Source organism: Biomphalaria glabrata, chromosome 2, assembly GCF_947242115.1.
Source record: "Biomphalaria glabrata chromosome 2, xgBioGlab47.1, whole genome shotgun sequence".
Taxonomy (NCBI): domain Eukaryota; kingdom Metazoa; phylum Mollusca; class Gastropoda; family Planorbidae; genus Biomphalaria; species Biomphalaria glabrata.
The window spans coordinates 19,859,232-19,882,584 of record NC_074712.1 but is presented as its reverse complement, the minus strand read 5'-3'; the positions used below and the strand labels follow the sequence as shown (position 1 = coordinate 19,882,584).

Genomic DNA, 23,353 nt, shown 5'->3' with positions numbered 1-23,353 from the left:
AGCTGATGAACTTGAGAGTGAAGAATGAGCTGATGAACTTCAGAGTGAAGAATGAGCTGATGAACTTCAGAGTGAAGAATGAGCTGATGAACTTCAGAGTGAAGAATGAGCTGATGAACTTCAGAGTGAAGAATGAGCTGATGAACTTGAGAGTGAAGAATGAGCTGATGAACTTCAGAGTGAAGAATGAGCTGATGAACTTCAGAGTGAAGAATGAGCTGATGAACTTCAGAGTGAAGAATGAGCTGATGAACTTGAGAGTGAAGAATGAGCTGATGAACTTGAGAGTGAAGAATGAGCTGATGAACTTCAGAGTGAAGAATAAGCTGATGAACTTCAGAGTGAAGAATGAGCTGATGAACTTCAGAGTGAAGAATGAGCTGATGAACTTGAGAGTGAAGAATGAGCTGATGAACTTCAGAGTGAAGAATGAGCTGATGAACTTCAGAGTGAAGAATGAGCTGATGAACTTGAGAGTGAAGAATGAGCTGATGAACTTCAGAGTGAAGAATGAGCTGATGAACTTCAGAGTGAAGAATGAGCTGATGAACTTGAGAGTGAAGAATGAGCTGATGAACTTCAGAGTGAAGAATGAGCTGATGAACTTCAGAGTGAAGAATGAGCTGATGAACTTGAGAGTGAAGAATGAGCTGATGAACTTGAGAGTGAAGAATGAGCTGATGAACTTGAGAGTGAAGAATGAGCTGATGAACTTGAGAGTGAAGAATGAGCTGATGAACTTGAGAGTGAAGAATGAGCTGATGAACTTGAGAGTGAAGAATGAGCTGATGAACTTGAGAGTGAAGAATGAGCTGATGAACTTGAGAGTGAAGAATGAGCTGATGAACTTCAGAGTGAAGAATGAGCTGATGAACTTGAGAGTGAAGAATGAGCTGATGAACTTGAGAGTGAAGAATGAGCTGATGAACTTCAGAGTGAAGAATGAGCTGATGAACTTCAGAGTGAAGAATGAGCTGATTAACTTCAGAGTGAAGAATGAGCTGATGAACTTCAGAGTGAAGAATGAGCTGATGAACTTCAGAGTGAAGAATGAGCTGATGAACTTGAGAGTGAAGAATGAGCTGATGAGCTTGAGAGTGAAGAATGAGCTGATGAACTTGAGAGTGAAGAATGAGCTGATGAACTTGAGAGTGAAGAATGAGCTGATGAACTTCAGAGTAAAGAATGAGCTGATGAACTTGAGAGTGAAGAATGAGCTGATGAACTTGAGAGTGAAGAATGAGCTGATGAACTTGAGAGTGAAGAATGAGCTGATGAACTTGAGAGTGAAGAATGAGCTGATGAACTTGAGAGTGAAGAATGAGCTGATGAACTTCAGAGTGAAGAATGAGCTGATGAACTTGAGAGTGAAGAATGAGCTGATGAACTTGAGAGTGAAGAATGAGCTGATGAACTTCAGAGTGAAGAATGAGCTGATGAACTTCAGAGTGAAGAATGAGCTGATGAACTTCAGAGTGAAGAATGAGCTGATGAACTTCAGAGTAAAGAATGAGCTGATGAACTTGAGAGTGAAGAATGAGCTGATGAACTTGAGAGTGAAGAATGAGCTGATGAACTTGAGAGTGAAGAATGAGCTAATGAACTTGAGAGTGAAGAATGAGCTGATGAACTTGAGAGTAAAGAATGAGCTGATGAACTTCAGAGTGAAGAATGAGCTGATGAACTTGAGAGTGAAGAATGAGCTGATGAACTTGAGAGTGAAGAATGAGCTGATGAACTTGAGAGTGAAGAATGAGCTGATGAACTTGAGAGTGAAGAATGAGCTGATGAACTTGAGAGTAAAGAATGAGCTGATGAACTTCAGAGTGAAGAATGAGCTGATGAACTTGAGAGTGAAGAATGAGCTGATGAACTTCAGAGTGAAGAATGAGCTGATGAACTTGAGAGTGAAGAATGAGCTGATGAACTTGAGAGTGAAGAATGAGCTGATGAACTTGAGAGTGAAGAATGAGCTGATGAACTTGAGAGTAAAGAATGAGCTGATGAACTTGAGAGTGAAGAATGAGCTGATGAACTTGAGAGTGAAGAATGAGCTGATGAACTTGAGAGTGAAGAATGAGCTGATGAACTTGAGAGTGAAGAATGAGCTGATGAACTTGAGAGTGAAGAATGAGCTGATGAACTTGAGAGTGAAGAATGAGCTGATGAACTTGAGAGTAAAGAATGAGCTGATGAACTTGAGAGTGAAGAATGAGCTGATGAACTTGAGAGTGAAGAATGAGCTGATGAACTTGAGAGTGAAGAATGAGCTGATGAACTTGAGAGTGAAGAATGAGCTGATGAACTTGAGAGTGAAGAATGAGCTGATGAACTTGAGAGTGAAGAATGAGCTGATGAACTTCAGAGTGAAGAATGAGCTGATGAACTTCAGAGTGAAGAATGAGCTGATGAACTTCAGAGTGAAGAATGAGCTGATGAACTTCAGAGTGAAGAATGAGCTGATGAACTTCAGAGTGAAGAATGAGCTGATGAACTTCAGAGTGAAGAATGAGCTGATGAACTTCAGAGTGAAGAATGAGCTGATGAACTTCAGAGTGAAGAATGAGCTGATGAACTTGAGAGTGAAGAATGAGCTGATGAACTTGAGAGTAAAGAATGAGCTGATGAACTTGAGAGTGAAGAATGAGCTGATGAACTTGAGAGTGAAGAATGAGCTGATGAACTTCAGAGTGAAGAATGAGCTGATGAACTTGAGAGTGAAGAATGAGCTGATGAACTTCAGAGTGAAGAATGAGCTGATGAACTTCAGAGTGAAGAATGAGCTGATGAACTTCAGAGTAAAGAATGAGCTGATGAACTTCAGAGTAAAGAATGAGCTGATGAACTTCAGAGTAAAGAATGAGCTGATGAACTTCAGAGTGAAGAATGAGCTGATGAACTTCAGAGTGAAGAATGAGCTGATGAACTTGAGAGTAAAGAATGAGCTGATGAACTTGAGAGTAAAGAATGAGCTGATGAACTTGAGAGTAAAGAATGAGCTGATGAACTTGAGAGTGAAGAATGAGCTGATGAACTTCAGAGTGAAGAATGAGCTGATGAACTTGAGAGTAAAGAATGAGCTGATGAACTTGAGAGTGAAGAATGAGCTGATGAACTTGAGAGTGAAGAATGAGCTGATGAACTTGAGAGTAAAGAATGAGCTGATGAACTTCAGAGTGAAGAATGAGCTGATGAACTTCAGAGTAAAGAATGAGCTGATGAACTTGAGAGTGAAGAATGAGCTGATGAACTTGAGAGTAAAGAATGAGCTGATGAACTTGAGAGTGAAGAATGAGCTGATGAACTTGAGAGTGAAGAATGAGCTGATGAACTTGAGAGTAAAGAATGAGCTGATGAACTTGAGAGTAAAGAATGAGCTGATGAACTTCAGAGTGAAGAATGAGCTGATGAACTTGAGAGTGAAGAATGAGCTGATGAACTTGAGAGTGAAGAATGAGCTGATGAACTTGAGAGTGAAGAATGAGCTGATGAACTTCAGAGTGAAGAATGAGCTGATGAACTTGAGAGTGAAGAATGAGCTGATGAACTTGAGAGTGAAGAATGAGCTGATGAACTTGAGAGTGAAGAATGAGCTGATGAACTTGAGAGTGAAGAATGAGCTGATGAACTTGAGAGTGAAGAATGAGCTGATGAACTTGAGAGTGAAGAATGAGCTGATGAACTTCAGAGTGAAGAATGAGCTGATGAACTTGAGAGTGAAGAATGAGCTGATGAACTTGAGAGTGAAGAATGAGCTGATGAACTTCAGAGTGAAGAATGAGCTGATGAACTTGAGAGTGAAGAATGAGCTGATGAACTTGAGAGTGAAGAATGAGCTGATGAACTTGAGAGTGAAGAATGAGCTGATGAACTTGAGAGTGAAGAATGAGCTGATGAACTTCAGAGTGAAGAATGAGCTGATGAACTTGAGAGTGAAGAATGAGCTGATGAACTTGAGAGTGAAGAATGAGCTGATGAACTTGAGAGTGAAGAATGAGCTGATGAACTTGAGAGTGAAGAATGAGCTGATGAACTTCAGAGTGAAGAATGAGCTGATGAACTTGAGAGTGAAGAATGAGCTGATGAACTTGAGAGTGAAGAATGAGCTGATGAACTTGAGAGTGAAGAATGAGCTGATGAACTTCAGAGTGAAGAATGAGCTGATGAACTTCAGAGTGAAGAATGAGCTGATGAACTTCAGAGTGAAGAATGAGCTGATGAACTTCAGAGTGAAGAATGAGCTGATGAACTTCAGAGTGAAGAATGAGCTGATGAACTTCAGAGTGAAGAATGAGCTGATGAACTTCAGAGTAAAGAATGAGCTGATGAACTTCAGAGTGAAGAATGAGCTGATGAACTTCAGAGTGAAGAATGAGCTGATGAACTTCAGAGTGAAGAATGAGCTGATGAACTTCAGAGTGAAGAATGAGCTGATGAACTTGAGAGTGAAGAATGAGCTGATGAACTTCAGAGTGAAGAATGAGCTGATGAACTTCAGAGTGAAGAATGAGCTGATGAACTTCAGAGTGAAGAATGAGCTGATGAACTTGAGAGTGAAGAATGAGCTGATGAACTTGAGAGTGAAGAATGAGCTGATGAACTTGAGAGTAAAGAATGAGCTGATGAACTTCAGAGTGAAGAATGAGCTGATGAACTTGAGAGTGAAGAATGAGCTGATGAACTTGAGAGTGAAGAATGAGCTGATGAACTTGAGATTAAAGAATGAGCTGATGAACTTCAGAGTGAAGAATGAGCTGATGAACTTGAGAGTGAAGAATGAGCTGATGAACTTGAGAGTGAAGAATGAGCTGATGAAAGTTCTTGTCATTTTCTCAACACATTGAGCAAGTCAAAAAAGGATTTGGCGTGTTGCTTCGGTTAACTGCGGTCATATCAAATCGAAGATATTCAAGAATTCTACCATTTTTTCACTATCCACAATAGGATCAAACCATGAAAGGTGCTCCGTCCGCAGTGGCGTAACTAAGGGGGGGGGGGAGGGGGGGGAGAAATTTAAAATCCCCCCGGGCCCCCACCTAGGGGGGGCCCCCAAATGGATGTCCGAAATTTATTTATAAATACATAAATTAATATATTTGATTGACAAATAGTGTCAACGTTTATGATTTATGGATTAAAAATTTATGACAAAGACTAAGCCTAGATCTAGGTCTATCAGTACGTTGACTTTGTTGACATTTTAAAAATATTTTTTCCCACAGAGATCAAAGTTTTTTTAAAAGTCAGTTTTACATTTTAAACTTTGTTGCCACGAATAAAACTGCATGATATACAGCAAATTCCAGGTATCTTGTTGCCTTTACAAATAATAGATCTAAATGTCGAGTATTTTATGGCTACACTAATTAACCTTGAAGCAAAATTTACAGAATCGAGTATAACAGATCCAAAAGTTATTCTTAAAAATGCAAGAATAGTCCATTATTCGGGTTTGGCGTCTATAATTTCAGAATTAAACTTCACACTCGAGTTATTACCCCTCTATTCATCTTTCCTCCATTCAATAGAAACTCCCTTTTTATTTCCATCTAATCCTTTTGCTTTCGCACAAAACATAAACAACAAACAATGACGTAATATCATATAATATTAGCACATCCTTCTTTTTCAAGTTATTATCACACCCTTCCTTTTAAAGTTCTTAAGAGTGATATCTACTAGCAGGGCCGGCCCTAGCATTTGCGGGGCCCTATGCGAAACGGATCGCGCGGGGCCTAGTCTGGGTAGGGATGAGCATAATGTCAATATTAGTTTTTTGAATTAGAAAATAGGCCTACTTTCGTCTTTGCAATACATTTTTATCAAATGAAAGCTCGCAATGCCACTTTTTATTTATAGGCACCCCAAAATGTCAATTTCGTCTATTCTTCAGGAGATTTGAATAAATTCAAAAAAAGTTCAGAACTTTATCGTATATTTTGCCTTTTCATGAGATTTCCTGGAGGCCCTGGAAAATCAGGAGGTCACGAAAACCCTGTTATTTTATATACGTTATAATGGTTTAATTTAATAATGTACACTTGGAATTAGCGCGGGGCCTATGAAAGCGCGGGGCCCACTGCGACCGCATGGGCTGCAGTGGAGTAAGGCCGGCCCTGTCTGCTAGGAACTTTAACAATTCGTTCACTTCTGGTTGTCTTGACTGGCACAACAAGTTCTCTAGACGTTGGTCTATAACTGTCTGTTTCGTTTGTTCCAACAGTTTGCAGTTCATTGTCTCCATCGGTATCATAGTACTCAGAGATGTCTTCATCGAAACTCTTATTCAAAAAGCGTTGATTTCTTCTGTATGTTTTTCCGTTTGTCTTTATGATGTAAGATCTGGGTGCTGAATGTTTTTTATGACAACTGTTTTCTGCTATGTTTGACCTAGACGAACTCTCCGACAGAATAATCTTTAGGTAGTCTTGCTTTTGCATTGTATTTCACTTTGCTTTTCATCTGTCGTTCGTTGAGTAATGTCTCTGCATTTTCAGCTACCTATGGTTTCAATAGTTTGGGATCAGTTGGAATCATTCCCTGAGTCTTCTACTCGTCAGCAGTTGTGATGGTGAATACGGCAGTCCACTTATCGGAGTATTTCTATACTCGAGCATAACGAGATATATGGATCGTTCCCACTTTTGTATGCTCTGAATCCTTTTGCTTGCGCACAAAACATAAACAACCAACAATGACGTAATACCATATAATATTAGGACAGAATCTTCTTCATGCAGTGAAAATTAAGATTTTTTTGCCTATCTTGAATTCTGGTCAAAGCTCTTGCTCCCAATTTATATTGTTCAGAAGAAACTGGACTGCATATACGGGAAGCTGCTAAAGAAATTAGTACCCTTTCATGCTTTCTGCAAAATGATGAGAAACTGACAAAAACCCAATCCATCAAAAAAAGCAAAAGAAGGTAGTGAATACTATGTATTCCCTGTAATCCCTGTGGGAAGCGCGGTCGAAAGGCTTAGTGCGCTTGAACTTGGCTTGTCTTGGCTACCTAGAAGAGGGCTCGAGGCTCCACATTCGACTCGGCAGAGTTGCTTTTACTGAGCGCCTAAAGGCAGCACGGAAAACCAACTTCTAGATACCCCCCCCCCCCAACTGGTCCACAAATGAGATTGGACCAAAGCGCTCTGAGCATGCTATAAGCATGAAAGTAACGCTATATAAAAGCTATAATAATAATAATCAAAACAACCAGAAGAAAGAAAAGACTTGATGGGAAGTTGAGTTCTAATGTAGGACTGTCAATAGAACTGCAATTCAAACGTGTTGCGACAGAAGTGCTGGACAGATTTCATATGGAGATGAAGGGCAGATTTCAAAGGCTGGAAAGAAAATGGATACCTTTGGGTTTCTTCTTGAACCAAGACACCTGTTAGATGAAGACCCGCTTATGACAAACTGTGCTACTTTTCCTGTTTGTATGATGAAATAAATGGAAAATCGCTTTTTCAATGATATCATTGATGCACGAGCACTTTTCATCAACAAACCAGTAATACAATCACCAATAGACATATTGAGGAAACAGGCTTCATATGGTAATTACGTGTGCTCAGACTTTGCAACCTCCTCCGAATACCGCTAACTCAGGCCACTTTCATTACGTCATGTGAGAGATCATTCTCAAAGCTCAAGTTCATCAAAAACTATCTCAGGAGCACAATGACACAAGAAAGGCTTATCATGGCTTTAATGTCAGTCAAGTCACAAATACTAGAAAGTATCGATGTAGTTGATGTTATAGATGTCTTTGCTGCACAGAATGCACGACGTGAAGCGATATCAATTGAGATTTGTCACTTGTGCATTATTTAACTAATAAACAAAGGTATTATTCATTAAAAGAGTCTTGATTACTTTTTGTTAAGTTTACTGATATACGGAACCAATTTGATTTGGGGCTTATATATTTTTGCGTACATTATTCCATGTCATATGTCGAATGTCAAAATGCAAGGGGCCCCCAAAGAGGTCAATCCCCCCGGGCCCCCAAATCCCTAGTTACGCCCCTGTCCGTCCGTCTGTCCGTCCGTTCTTACTGACATTGTAGTTAGAGGGAACGCTTTCTCTTTAAATATTAATTATCAGATTTCGCAAATAGAAGTTTTTTCGTGGATTTCTTGATCCATACTAAAAGCAACATTCGCCAATACAAAATGTTTATTACCAGGCAAGTTTGACTCGTCCACTTGTTTGAGGAGCTCATTTCATCAATAGCTGCATTGTTGTGTTGCTTAGAGGAATTCTTTAATAATATCATATGTAGGTTTGAGTACAGAATAGTTCTTAAAACTTCTTCAGCGGAGTGAAAAAATACTTTTTCGCCTAATGCGTGATGTTTTCCGAATTTCGCAATAAGTAAAAGATATTTAAAACACTTGCAAACCATCATCTTCTCTTTTTAATGCCAAAGCAAAGATTTTGTCAACTGTAGGTCTTTTCTCAACCTTATCATTGTTTGTTTAAAAGCTTTTCAAATCTTCATCCACTTTATCATCTTTATCTCAAAAGATCCTTCAACTGAGGTGGTTTCAAAGAGTCAATAGCCTACATAAACTTTGTTACATAAAAAACACAGAAGCAATATAAGTGTGACACGGACAAAAAAAAATTGTCAAAAATTAACACCACTGTTTAATTTCATTATTAAATTAGGCCATTTTAATAGTGGTTCCCTCTAGACTAGAGCTATTAAAATGAGGTATAAAAATAATTTTTAATTCGATTAAAATTTAATTAATTTATATTTGTATAAGATAATTGTTTATTACATTATTTTAAGATTTTGATTAAAATCACGACCTTTTTAAATCGAGATCCACTATCGTAGACTCCCATTTACATCTCATAGACCCCCCCCCCCCCAATTCCTTTTTTTACTTTCGTAGACCCCTTGGAAGTCTTCGTAGACCCCTGCTTTAGAGCATCTACCCTTTTACTTTCTATTGTTTTCAACCAAAGCAGCTGACATATCGAGCTCGTTTTATTTTTAAAGTACTAGGTCTTAACAACCTACTGTATTAAAGCTAAGTCTAAATTACAATTGCGACGTTTTATAGAGCCAATGATGAGTCTTGATAAACTAAAATGTTATTTAACCTTAGTTAAACCTTGCTTTAGAGATGAAGAATTTAGTAGCCATGCTGGAGGCTGGTCTCAGCTGGAATTGTTTCAAATTGTAACATCCTATAAGATAGGTATCAAATAAATTCTCCTGCATTGAGCTTTGACAGACTTGAGCCTCGCACGTGGGGTGAACAAAGTGTGCTGGCCGGGGCTCGGATCCATTGTGAGACTGATCAGCCACCATGCTGACGACTAGATGAAGGTTGAGCAGCTTCCATATGGCAGGCTCTAGTGAAGACATAAGAGTAAACGTCCTCAGCCCTAGGCCTACTTCTCTTTATGACTTGAGTCAAAGATAATCTCAACAGATTGGAAATAAGTGTGAGCCGTCGTATATATATATATATTACTATTCAAATTACATATTTACTTTTCTGTCATTGATATCTTTCAATATGCAATATATTCAACCGTCCAATTTCCACTATTTCAGAATGACAGCCCCAAAGAAACCTTCCTTTGCCAGCGTGTCGCTGTGCTTAGTTGTTCTTACCCATCTTGCTTTGTCCACTCAGAGTGTTATGTCTACTGAGCCAATGTCCACTGAGCCAATGTCCACTGAGCCAATGTCCACTGAGCCAATGTCCACTGGGCCGATCTTGGATCCTTGTAAAGCGGGTAAGAATATTAATTCTTATTTAGATCTAGAGTATAAGATAGAATTATTGTCAACATTGTCCTTAGATCTAGAGTATAAGCTCCAATTATTGTCAACATTTTATGTAGTGAATTCCAATTCCATGAATATCTTCCATAATGATTTGGAACTTTCAATTTTGGAAGTTATGGTAGGATTCTATTGTACATTCCTAAAAATATATTTATTGTTCTATTTATATAGTTTCAAATGTTAATATAATTTTGATTTGATGTCAATTGAATGTTTTGTTCAGCACTAAATTTCCAGGTCATGAAATACTAAGAAGTACTAATGTATTTTCCTAAGAGAGTCTATTCTCTTTCCGTTAAGAAAGAGGGATGATGTATTTTTCATTGACTTTCCAGAACAGACATAGAATTTAGTAGAATCATATTATATTCTTTTTATAATATATTATATTATATTATATTATATTATATTATATTATATTATATTATATTATATTATATTATATTATATTATATTATATTATATTATATTATATTATATTATATTATATTATATTATATTATATTATATTATATTATATTATATTATATTATATTATATTATACTATATTATATTATATTATTGTTTGTGGCTGTGTTGTTGTTTTCTTTTTGGTGCCCATACCTAACACAAATATCTAAACCTAATGTTAAAATTCACCTTACTTGATATCAACATTTACATTATCCTAACATTTACCTCGGCATCAAATATTTAACCATTCTAACATTCACATTAATTAACATCATCTTTTACCCTAGCCTAAATATTTACCACACAAAAAAAAACATTAACATCTACACCATCTTAACGATACCACAAGTAGCCTAATGTTAGTCTGTGAACGATTCTTCTGACAGATGCATTTATAGGTGACATTGCTCTTGACGCTGAAGATCGGCATGTAGTCCAAGGTAACTTTCAAAAAGATTACGTCAGTAGGTAGGTTGCATTGGTTCTAACCGGAAAAAAGTCTTGTCCATGTTTTTGTATTAAGATGAAATGATATATAGCTGGAAAAGTTTTTAAAAAAAAACGCTTATATTTAAACGCACTAAAAAGTTGAACATAATTTTTTGACTAGGTCTCACTCCACATTTAGCCCAAAAATTTTAGTAGTAAAAAATCAAATCATTGCGTGTGTTTCGTATGCGCTAAAGTGAAATGAACACCCAACACTTTGATGTGGAACAAAATTGTGGTCTAAACTAGTGTCTGCTATCTAAACTAGTGTCTGCTATCTAAACTAGTGTCTGCTATCTAAACTAGTGTCTGCTATCTAAACTAGTGTCTGCTATATAAACTAGTGTCTGCTATATAAACTAGTGTCTGCTATCTAAACTAGTGTCTGCTATCTAAACTAGTGTCTGCTATCTAAACTAGTGTCTGCTATATAAACTAGTGTCTGCTATCTAAACTAGTGTCTGCTATCTAAACTAGTGTCTGCTATCTAAACTAGTGTCTGCTATCTAAACTAGTGTCTGCTATATAAACTAGTGTCTGCTATATAAACTAGTATCTGCTATCTAAACTAGTGTCTGCTATATAAACTAGTGTCTGCTATATAAACTAGTGTCTGCTATATATTATTTTCGACCTTTTGGTTTTGAATTTGTACAATCATTTTCGACCACTGATGTATTGAAGCCATGGAACCTGAGTCTAAATTATTTAATAGTCTTTATGTAGAAAGAAAATATCCTTTGTGAAAATGGTAATGAAGACGATGTTAATTATCAAAATCCATTGCACAGTTTTCTTTATAATTGATTAATATACCTATTGTCTTTTAATTATTTTTTTTATATTTTATATGTTTCGGATGTTTCTTCAGAGTTAACCCTTTCTCTCCGTTATTATTTATCACATTCTAGTGGAATTAACGTTGGTATTGTCAGTTAGGAGAGAAAGAGTTAAAGATAATTTACTTCCTAGTCCAAGCCTCCCGCAGGACGTCGGGGATGGGAGCGTACAGGGTTTGAACCCAGGACCATCGATAAGTCCCAACGACAGTCCAGCGCGCAAAACTTGATTGTGGATTCGTGGCTATAAACCGTAACTTCAGAAGACGTATGCATTTCAAAATAAAGACAAAATAAAATTCAAACAATATAAATGATCTCTGATTTTTCCCTAGATCTGTAAGTAACAACAGAAACAAGAAGATGCCCAACACACCGGAAGTCAAGGTAAATATTTCTTGAGTTAAAATGGAATTTTTATTTACATTTAGTTTTTTTTTTTTGTTTTGTTTTTTTAATTTATAAAAACTCATTCTCTGGTAAAAAGTGTGTACGCTTTATTTCTCCCACCACAGTTTTCGTATCAAGTGGAAACTTTGCCCAATTATTCATTGGCGTAGACAATACATGAATCAATTTTTTTTTTAAATTAAACAATTAGTCAATTGATTAATAATTATTAATTACTCTGTTTTATATCAACAAGGGAAGTTAATCCTTCAGTATTCACAGATACCGCTAAATAATTAGGGGTTTTGTCCCCAATAATTGTACACATCATTTCTCACACACAAATTCTCGGATCAAGTTGAAACTTAAAACAATTATTAAATTACCTAACAAAACGTAAATCAATAAAAAAAAAATTAACCAATTAGTCAATTATTTGTTTGATATCGAATAAGGGAAATAACTTCTACGTTTTATAGATATATAATTGTAAGTTTGGAGTTATTCCCCATTAGATAATCTTTGTTGTTGTTTTTTTAAGGATTTTTTTACAAATATTTTGTTTAATTAATAATTTGTTGTCTGAAAAGTCTATAAACCATTTTAAAAATTCCATTATATAAATTCAACCCATTCGGTGCAAAGATTTAAACACATTTTCCTAATAGTTGAGAGCGTGATCCTATTTTAGCTTTACACAAACATTATTGTGGTTGCTGATAAGAAAAATCTTTTCTTTTCTAAGATGTCTGCCCCTGACGTGTTCAATAATACAATTCCGCTAGTAAAATCTCTTGTTTAAACCATACTCTCTAGGAGAGTCGTTTTAAAACATACGTGTTAGTCACATTGTGAGTGTCTTTCACAGCACATTTGTATTTGTCTTTCTTATAAAAATCTATTATTAGCCACGAGGACATGCCCAGTTCATTTGACTTAAGATTGCCGTTCGGTGGTCTTGATGGTCCCGGGCTCGAAACCTACCCGTAGTCATCCCCCCTAGTCAAGTGAAAGGTTAAGGCTATGATGTAATTCTCTTCAAATCTGAAAGAACATCCGGAACATGTCAAACAAAGAATTAAAAACGCTGTATAATTACCAAATTATTTCCCCGTTAATAACTCTACTAGCATTACACACAGGCTACGCCCGTTGAATTGTTCCCAGGCTTTATTACTACTTCTACTACTTCTACTACTACTACTACTACTACTACTACTTCTACTACTACTACTACTTCTACTACTACTACTACTACTACTACTACTACTACTTCTACTACTACTACTACTTCTACTACTACTACTACTACTACTACTACTACTTCTACTACTACTACTACTTCTACTACTACTACTACTACTACTACTACTACTACTACTACTACTACTACTACTACTTCTACTACTACTACTACTACTACTACTACTACTACTACTACTACTTCTACTACTACTACTTCTACTACTTCTACTACTTCTACTACTACTACTACTACTACTACTACTACTACTACTTCTACTACTACTACTACTACTACTTCTACTACTACTACTACTACTACTACTTCTACTACTACTACTACTACTACTACTACTACTTCTACTACTACTACTACTACTACTACTACTACTTCTACTACTACTACTACTACTTCTACTACTACTACTACTACTACTACTACTACTACTACTACTACTACTACTACTACTACTACTACTACTTCTACTACTACTACTACTACTACTACTACTACTACTTCTACTACTTCTACTACTTCTACTACTACTACTACTACTACTACTACTACTACTACTTCTACTACTACTACTACTACTACTACTACTACTACTACTACTACTTCTACTACTTCTACTACTTCTACTACTACTACTTCTACTACTACTACTACTACTACTACTTCTACTACTTCTACTACTTCTACTACTACTACTACTACTACTTCTACTACTTCTACTACTACTACTACTTCTACTACTACTACTACTACTACTACTTCTACTACTTCTACTACTACTACTACTACTACTACTACTACTACTACTACTACTACTACTACTACTTCTACTACTACTACTACTTCTACTACTACTACTACTACTTCTACTACTTCTACTACTACTACTACTACTACTACTACTACTACTACTTCTACTACTACTACTACTACTACTACTACTACTTCTACTACTACTACTACTACTACTACTACTACTTCTACTACTTCTACTACTACTACTACTACTACTACTTCTACTACTACTACTACTACTACTAATAATAATAATAATAATAATAATAATAACGGTAGATTTCAATCGCCCGGATCTGCTGTTCATCGATAAAAAAGAAAAAACCGCTACCATTATCGATATCGCCGTACCACTGTCTCATAATTTAAGAAAAACTGAGATAGAAAAACAAAGAAAATATGGGAACCGAGGCTTGGAGATTAAGCGTCTATGGAAATTGTCCAAAATAACAATATACCCCATTGTTATATCAACCGAGGGGATAATAACAACTGACCTCACAGACACCTTCAAGGCCCTTAACATTCCTAGGAACATCTTCGTTGCCTGTCAGAGGGCGGTACTGCTGCAGACCTGCCACATCACCAGAAAATTCCTCAGTGGAAACTGTTAAAGGGACTACGATGAATTTTGTTTCTCTTTAGCGAAACTCGACCCTGGCAGCGCCAGAGAATGACTACTCGTTCATTTCTAACATAATAATAATAATAATAATAATAATCTTTATTATATGTGAGGAAATTTGTTTTACAATTGTGCATTACAAAAAAACAATACATGATTAGATCAAACATTTGTACAATAGCACACAAGATCTACGTTCATAGCCACAGTTTCTCTTTTATATTACATACGTAATGTACAACAGTCAATAGTGTTGACTATAGCTCCAAACACCTTCTTTTTTTATTTCAATAAAAGGGGCACATTTTAAAGATCAACCTAACAAACTTTTTAACCCTTGAATTAGTGTATCTGTTGCAATGAAGTTTCACAACCCGCTCTCTTTCCTTCTCTCTCTCTCTCTCTCTCTCTCTATTGATCACCACACACCTTTCAGATTTTGAATGTAGAGCATCTATGGTTAGTTTTTTTTTTAATTTCTATATTCTTTAATTATTCTTTAAATTATAAGATAAAGAATCTAAACAAATCTTTTTAATGCTATTAGGATTAGTTCTTGTATTTACACCGCGTCACAAATTTGTAATGATGTAATACAAGAATTATTATTTTCCCACTAGTCTGTTTGTCTGTTTGATTTAAAACAATAACTAACACTAACATAATGTTTCTCCTATTTCTTCTCTTATTATAACGCTACACTTCTCCCCCGCCCCTCCTTGAAGAGGAGACGAAAAAGCAAGAGAAACAAGAGAGCCGCTACTTCTGTTCGAGACAGACTCTGGGATTACGGCGTGATTCCTTATCAAATAGAACCCATTTTTACAAGTATGTACGATGAAAACAATGTATATTCTGTTAAACAAGAATACTTGCAACAATGGTTCTCAACCTGTGTTGTTATAGATCACATTTGTATTGGGCATTGTTCCATACATTTTAGTCTTCAGACTCGATGTATGGTCAATATAAACTAAAATGTTATTTACCTTGTTTAGGCTCTTAATAGAATATGCATCCTCTATTTGGGACCCCTCATCTCATAAAAAAAAAAAAAAAAAAAACATTAAGAAACTAGAACTGACACAAAATAGAGCAGTCGGCTGCATAACAAACAAATATTCACATCTGACTAGAGTAACACCTTTAGTAAAAATCACTAAATTTAGAGAGCCTTCAGGATAGAAGACTCAAAAAGTAAAGAAGCAATTATAGATAAAACATTAAACCATAATCTTCAAATACAATAACAAAACCTAATAAAATTCTTAGAAAGACACAAAGATAAAGCCACATTCCTTGTTCCATATGCTAGGACAAATTTCTACAAATATCCTTTCTTCCTTACTGCTATTAGAGCATGGAATGGGTTGCCTGAGCCAGCCAGGAAAACCAATGAATTGGCAGAATTTAAGTCATTAATTAGCATGCATGACTAGATTGACACAGGGACACGCACAGGACGTAATCATATTTTTTTAGAAGTTATGTCTGTATTTTATAAGAAGATAAATATACAATTGTAGATTCGTTTCAAGACACTTATAAGATCGCGGTGCAGTTTCATGTGTGTTTTGTTCGTGAGACAGGCGAGACCAAAGTCCTAATGAAACAAGCCATGAAACATTGGGAGAACTACACTTGTATTACTTTCATAGAGAGACAGCCTAAAGAGCACAACTTTATTTTGTTCACTAAAAGTCCGTGCGGGTGAGTTCAAAGTTCACTTTTTTTTTGTCGGTTAATTTAAAAATGTCACCGAAAAAAAAGCTGGGTACATGTTCCATAACAAATATTTCTAGTTTTATTTATTCAAAGTAAACTAGTTTTTGGAAAAGAGTCTAACAACTGAGTAGTGAAACGATTTTTTTTAACCATTATGACCTATGAGTCCACAATAATGCACCCAGCTCGAATGGGTACCTGACATTAGTTGGGGGAAAGGTAGAGACGGTTGGTCGTTGTGCTGGCCACATGACACCCTCGTTAATCGCGGCCCATATAAACAGATGACCTTTACATCATTTTTCCTATAAATCGCAAGGTCTGAAAGGGGGACTTTGCACAAGCTGACCTGTGTGCATACACACACGCGCTCATAGATTATTAACACACACACAAGATGTAAAAGCTCACTTAAGCCAAAGTTTTTTTTTTTTTAATTCTGTCAATACCTGTTTTGAACTCTATACAGTGTGAATATTTTGTACTTTGCTTTTCTGTGACATCAGGATATTTATTAGGGGTTTTAACGATAAGTTTTCGATTCCAAGCAATGTCAAGGACTCTCTATTAAAAGATCATTGTTGCCAGCTCAATAATAAAATTTGTTTGGGCTACAAAGCTAAAAAGTGGAACCAATGTACCGTAACCATAGAAATATATATATATAAGTCTATGATCGTAATCTTCTAGAGTTCGGAAAATGATACTGAACATAACTTTTTAATTGTACATCGAATACATCAATTGGCTAGCTATTTCTAGCTTTCAGCCCAATCAGAAAATCTTCAATGAAAGTTAATCAAAAGTGTGATTGAACTGAGCAGAAGATATTAGTGAACAACACAAAAGTGTGATTGAACTGAGCAGAAGATATTAAGTGAACAACACAAAAGTGTGATTGAACTGAGCAGACGATATTAAGTGAACAACACAAAAGTGTGATTGAACTGAGCAGAAGATATTAAGTGAACAACACAAAAGTGTGATTGAACTGAGCAGACGATATTAAGTGAACAACACAAAAGTGTGATTGAACTGAGCAGACGATATTAAGTGAACAACACAAAAGTGTGATTGAACTGAGCAGACGATATTAGTGAACAACACAAAAGTGTGATTGAACTGAGCAGAAGATATTAAGTGAACAACACAAAAGTGTGATTGAACTGAGCAGACGATATTAGTGAACAACACAAAAGTGTGATTGAACTGAGCAGACGATATTAGTGAACAACACAAAAGTGTGATTGAACTGAGCAGAAGATATTAAGTGAACAACACAAAAGTGTGATTGAACTGAGCAGAAGATATTAAGTGAACAACACAAAAGTGTGATTGAACTGAGCAGACGATATTAAGTGAACAACACAAAAGTGTGATTGAACTGAGCAGACGATATTAAGTGAACAACACAAAAGTGTGATTGAACTGAGCAGACGATATTAGTGAACAACACAAACTGTTCTTTGTTTACCTTCAGCTGTTGTTCTTTTGTTGGTAAGAAAGGAAGCGGTGGCCAGGCTGTTTCCATAGGCGAGAACTGCGACAGCTTCGGAGTCATCATCCACGAGCTAGGACACGCCATTGGGTTCTGGCACGAGCATACCAGGCCTGACAGAGATAGACACGTGCAGATTAACAGCAAGAATATCATCCCTGGTCTGTATATGCATTTATCATTTATATTTCAATCCTTCATCGCGTGGATGTAAAACAAAGCGTATATGTATTTATCTTACTCTAAAATATCATAGTTGATCTCAGAGTATTTTATCATAACCATTAGCCTGCCTCGTTTGTTTATATCAGCTTGGGTAGGCCTATAGCTAAAATGGTAGGTCCATCCCTCGGAGATGTCAAGACAGATTTAAATGAAGGGATCTGCAAATCAGCAAATGTGGACAGTGGGGTCGGGTGAAGAATAAAACATTTTAATTTATGCAGAATGAGTTTGATGTTCGTCAAGTTGATTGAACTGAGTGGCAACGACAAAAGCGGCAACGTCAATAGCGACAATGTAAGTAGCGGCAACGTCAATAGCGACAATGTAAGTAGCGGCAACGTCAATAGCGACAATGTAAGTAGCGGCAACGTCAATAGCGACAATGTCAATAGCGATAATGACAATATATATATAGCGACAATGTCAATAGCGATAACGACAATATATATAGCGATAACGTCAATAGCGATAACGACAATATATATATATATCGACAACTTCAATGGCGACAATGTCAATAGCGAAAATGACAATATATATATAGCGACAATGTCAATAGCGATAACGACAATATATATAGCGATAACGTCAATAGCGATAACGACAATATATATATATCGACAACTTCAATGGCGACAATGTCAAAATAGCGATAAATACAATAGTGTCAACGACAATAGTAAAAATGTGTCAATATCGATAACGGCAACAGCGACGATGACAATAGTGTCAATAGATACAATGCTAATAGTGACAGTGTTGGTAGATATGAAATGACTGTATCTAAAAGTAACTGTATCATCAGATAAAACAATACGTTTGAATAGTTTCCTTATTTGTGTGTAAATGAATGTCATGTGAACCAAAAACAAATTAGACTGAATGAGCTTTTGAATGTGCACTACCTATCCACGACAGACACACGTACACTTTATATAAATTTGTCTCTGCTATTAAATTGTATTGTCATTGCCAGGCCAGGAATACAATTTCAATAAATTAACTTCAGACGATGTCAATTCATTGGGTGAAACATATGACTTCGATAGGTGAGTTGATTCATGGATGTTTATACCATTAGAATTGGACAACAGAATATTGACATTAAGAACACTTTCTAAATGTTTTCCTTAGATCTAGTTTCTATTGTCATCTTTTCATCTCAAATATTTTACTTTTTATTTATTGTAAGTCCAACAAGAACTTACTAACTTTATTTCTCTCACAGCATTATGCATTATGCCAACAATACGTTTGCAATCAATATAAGATCAGAAACCTTGCTTCCAATTGCTAAGCCTGGCACCATGAGGCCTCAAATAGGGCAAAGAGTTCGACTCAGTGACCTTGACATACGACAAACCAATAAACTCTACGCATGCCCAAGTAAGTCAGCGTCTGCTGTCAGGCATTCTCTGTTACTTGCCTTTTTTTTTTTTTTCTGATTCTGCATTGTAGCCTTCTTGTTGCCAGATTGTTGTTTTAGAGTTAGACTTTTGAGGATTTGTATTTCATTGTAGTCTGCACCATAAGCTAAAAACAACAACAACCGGTACTAAAAATAAAAACAAACAAAAGAAGGACAAGTGTTCTAGTGTGTCATTAATTAAATATATTTTCATTAAAGGCCTTATTAAATATGTGGATAGGGCTCTACACAATATCATGCACAGAGCCTCAACGTACTTAAATCCCGCACTTACAAGACCAGTAGTTCAAGTGAGACCAGAACACTGACCAAAAAATAAAGGAGAACTGATTATATTTAGGAAAGTAGGCCTACAATCCTTACACAAAATATATAAGCCTATATTGGGATGAAACAATTGAAAGGCATACATCAACCAGAAGATATATCAGCCATCACCCAGGAGCTCTATCAAATGTTTCAAGACATCTATGTTGATAGTAATTAAACGATTTACACTGAGCAAGTCAGATGGAACTGAAGGATTCCAACTCCCGCCGCATCAGCGTGGCACCTCCGGTGGAAACGTCCGCCCGGGGAAGCAGATAGGCTAAGAACGAGAGCTGACCTAGCCTCCAGTGGGCTGCGGCATTGATGGTCTAGCCTGTTTACTTGCACGTGGTGAGGACGGACGAATCAATCAATCGCACCGCTCCACTGCTTCCAGGAGGGCCCATAGGCCTACGGGCGGTAATGGCTCCTCCGCCCGACGCGATGGTAAAGTATTGACATATAGACTTTGTTACCTCGTGGGCTCAAACTCCGGCCTCGCGTGGGATGGGGGGAACCCCCTTGCCTTGACTCAAGGAACCTTGACCCATAAACAATCGGATGTGATTAACTAGTCACGGGTGCCTCCAGGCAGAATTGTAAGGGTCGGTAAAGAGCCAATCCTTCATCCTGGCCATAGGGTCAAATCCTTGCCCGGGTGAAAAGTTTATAAAAGGGATTTATCTCAAACCTTTTTGACATCTCGACGAGTCACCTAGAAAGAATGTGTCAGAGAATAGAGTAGGAGAATAGTAGTTTAGCGGCAAAAAAAAAAAGGTTGGAGACCCAATGACAGATGGCCAATGTCTCGATGATGCTGAATCACATCTACAAGAACTTGAAGGTTGGGAATGGAGACGAATATGTTTAGAAAGAGGAAATGCAAAAATGTGATGAAGTTCTTAGCCACTAGTATGACTAATGTGTCAAATAGTTTATATAGGTCAGTGAATTTTAAAACATCTTTTGTCATTGAAAACAATTTTCAGTTTGTTGAATGTTCTTTTGCTTGGTTATAAAGTTTCATAGTTTCAATGTAGACAAGACTCGCTAGATCTTCTATGGAGAGACTAAATCTAAATAAATCTAGATTTATTCACCGTTGCCATTAGTCATTGGTATTTTAGATCGGTCTAGATGTATTTTGAATCACCAAATTTAAATCTACAACTTTGACTAAAAGTAAAGACGAAACGCAATTATACATAAAGAAAGCAGTAACCATAATAAATTCATAAATCAGTGATAATTTATTTGATATGAATAATAATTAATTAATGAATTATTATTTAATATGATAATCTTCAATCTTCAAATACAAAAACAAAATACTCTGAAAGACACAAAGATAAAGGCACATTCCTCGTCCCATATGCTAGGTCAAATTTGTACAAGTGCTCCTTCTTCCCTGATCCCTAGCGCTATTAGTATTATTAGAGCATGGATCATGGAATGGGTTGCCTGAGCTAGCCAGGAAAACCAGTGACTTGGCAGAATTTAAAAAAATTTAAGTCATTGGTTAATATGCATGACTAAGTGCATGACGCGTAGGACGTAATCATCTTCTTTTTTGAAGTAATGTCTGTATTATATAAGATAAGACTAGACGAGGGCTAGTGAGTAATGTCACAACTACAACACAATCAATGATATTTGATAATCATAATAATGATACTGATAGTAGCATAAAGACTAAGTCTAAGTAAAGTTAGTAACTCACAACTTCAACTGAGATTACTAACCCGTGTAGATTCCTTAAAATTAAAAATAGTCTAGATCTAGAATATGTATATTTAATATTTAGATCTAGATGATAGATCTAGATCCTATATAGATCTAGAGTCTAGTAGGCCCAATATCATTTTGGTCTACAGCTTAAAAGTTACATTAGACTAGCATACTTAACAATAAATTAAAACTTTTTTATCTACACTGTATCTTTTGCATTGCTGATTACATTTTTATTACTTAAGTCTAATTTATGGTCTTTTACTTAAAGGCTGTGGGCGAACCTTCCAAGAAAGAAAACAACAGTTTACTCACACTCCAAAAAGAGGATCTCGAGAAATATGTCAATGGCGAATCTCAGCTGCGCATGGAGAAAAAATAACTCTCAATATAACAAATTTAGATATACCAACATCATTTAACTGTAGAAGTCACTATTTAGAAGTTAAAGATGGACATTACCTAAAGTCGCCACTTTTAGGTGAGAACATTTACTTAAATTTTGAAAATAAAATGTTAAAACTAAAATCTGTCTTCCAAGCAATGCAATCAATATCTATGAACCTACTATTGAGTACTTATCTACAGAAATGGATGTCATAATCAAACTCAATATGAAAGAAGACTTTAGAGTCACATATCAACTCTTGAACAAAAATACTGCGGTTGTGAGCAATGCACATATATATTTCACTATACAGGTCAAGAGCTTGTGCCTCCCCAGACCTGTAGAAACAGAAATCAGCAAGTCTGGAACAATCGGATTGTTTCCTCTTCCTCGCCTCAGGGGGAGAGCACCATGAGAAGGAATTTGGTTTGAACTGTGCAAAATAGAAACCAGTGTGACAATGGCCAGTCCTGCACAGTGCTATAACAACTTGTTCAGTGCCAAGTAGCCTCCACCATTGGAAGGGCTAGTCATGTCACCTCATCTGACTTGACACTTTAGGTGCTTTTTTTGGAACTTGTCACTCACTGAAACTATTTTTACATAGTATGTATTTCTTTGCAGAAGGTATTAATTCTGCTTCAGTATTTTACATGAGATTGCCAATATCAGCTTCTGTAGATTTATTTCTTCTCTGTGACATGCTAGGGATTCTGTAGATATTATCTCTAGATCTAAATATCTTTAGAGATTCAAATAACCAAGATCCTTTCAATTCAAATACAGAACTTTAATTCGCAAACTAGGAATCACTTTGATATATATAATATACAGAATATAATTGTATCAAATAAATACGTTCTTTCAAAGCTCGTTAACAAATAGATTCAGATTAATACTAAACTCACAACTGGAGAAATATATATGACTAGACTGTACAAGTTTCAATTCCACACTTCTTAATACACAACCTATCTCTATGAAATTTCCTCCACAACTCCTTAAAATATATGCGACTTGTCTACTTGAGTTACATCTCCAAACTAAAGCTCTAAATCCCGCTCTAACAAATCATCCCCAAACACTTTCTCCAACTAATCCAATTATTCCCAGAGACCTCCAAGCTAACACGTGTTAGATAACGTCATGGGTTTTTCTATACACTGGCACGTGGGTTTTTCCTTCAGCTGGGCTAAATTGTTCTAAGTTTATTACCCTAGGTTACGTTTGTTTAAACTGATATTTGACACATGGATATTTATAGAACTAGTACTAGTATAAGTTGCTGTCAGTCTGTTTTCTTAGTAACCAACTTGTAATCTTCTAGATCTAGGTTTAATTAAATTGTAATAAACATTATCTTCAGTGTAATTTTAAATAATTG

General features: G+C 36.2%; 1 protein-coding gene across 11 annotated transcripts in view; it reads left to right on the top strand.

Annotated features, from left to right (window-relative positions):
- The window catches only part of LOC106055573 (tolloid-like protein 1), a 41,818-nt gene that overhangs the window by 1,776 nt on the left and 16,689 nt on the right, over positions 1-23,353 (top strand). For 8 of the 11 annotated variants that reach the window (XM_013211921.2, XM_013211904.2, XM_013211895.2 and 5 more), the window contains 9 exons: positions 9,581-9,765; positions 10,658-10,739; positions 11,935-11,986; positions 15,393-15,495; positions 16,257-16,377; positions 17,873-18,051; positions 19,092-19,164; positions 19,344-19,501; positions 21,853-22,062. In XM_013211921.2, the coding sequence (XP_013067375.2) occupies positions 9,582-9,765; positions 10,658-10,739; positions 11,935-11,986; positions 15,393-15,495; positions 16,257-16,377; positions 17,873-18,051; positions 19,092-19,164; positions 19,344-19,501; positions 21,853-22,062 (1,162 nt within the window). In that variant the 5' untranslated portion in view covers position 9,581. Of the gene's footprint in view, positions 1-5,222; positions 5,307-9,580; positions 9,766-10,657; positions 10,740-11,934; positions 11,987-15,392; positions 15,496-16,256; positions 16,378-17,872; positions 18,052-19,091; positions 19,165-19,343; positions 19,502-21,852; positions 22,063-23,353 lie in introns of all 11 variants that reach the window. The other 3 variants (XM_056019603.1, XM_056019602.1, XM_056019604.1) reach the window with 1 other exon arrangement.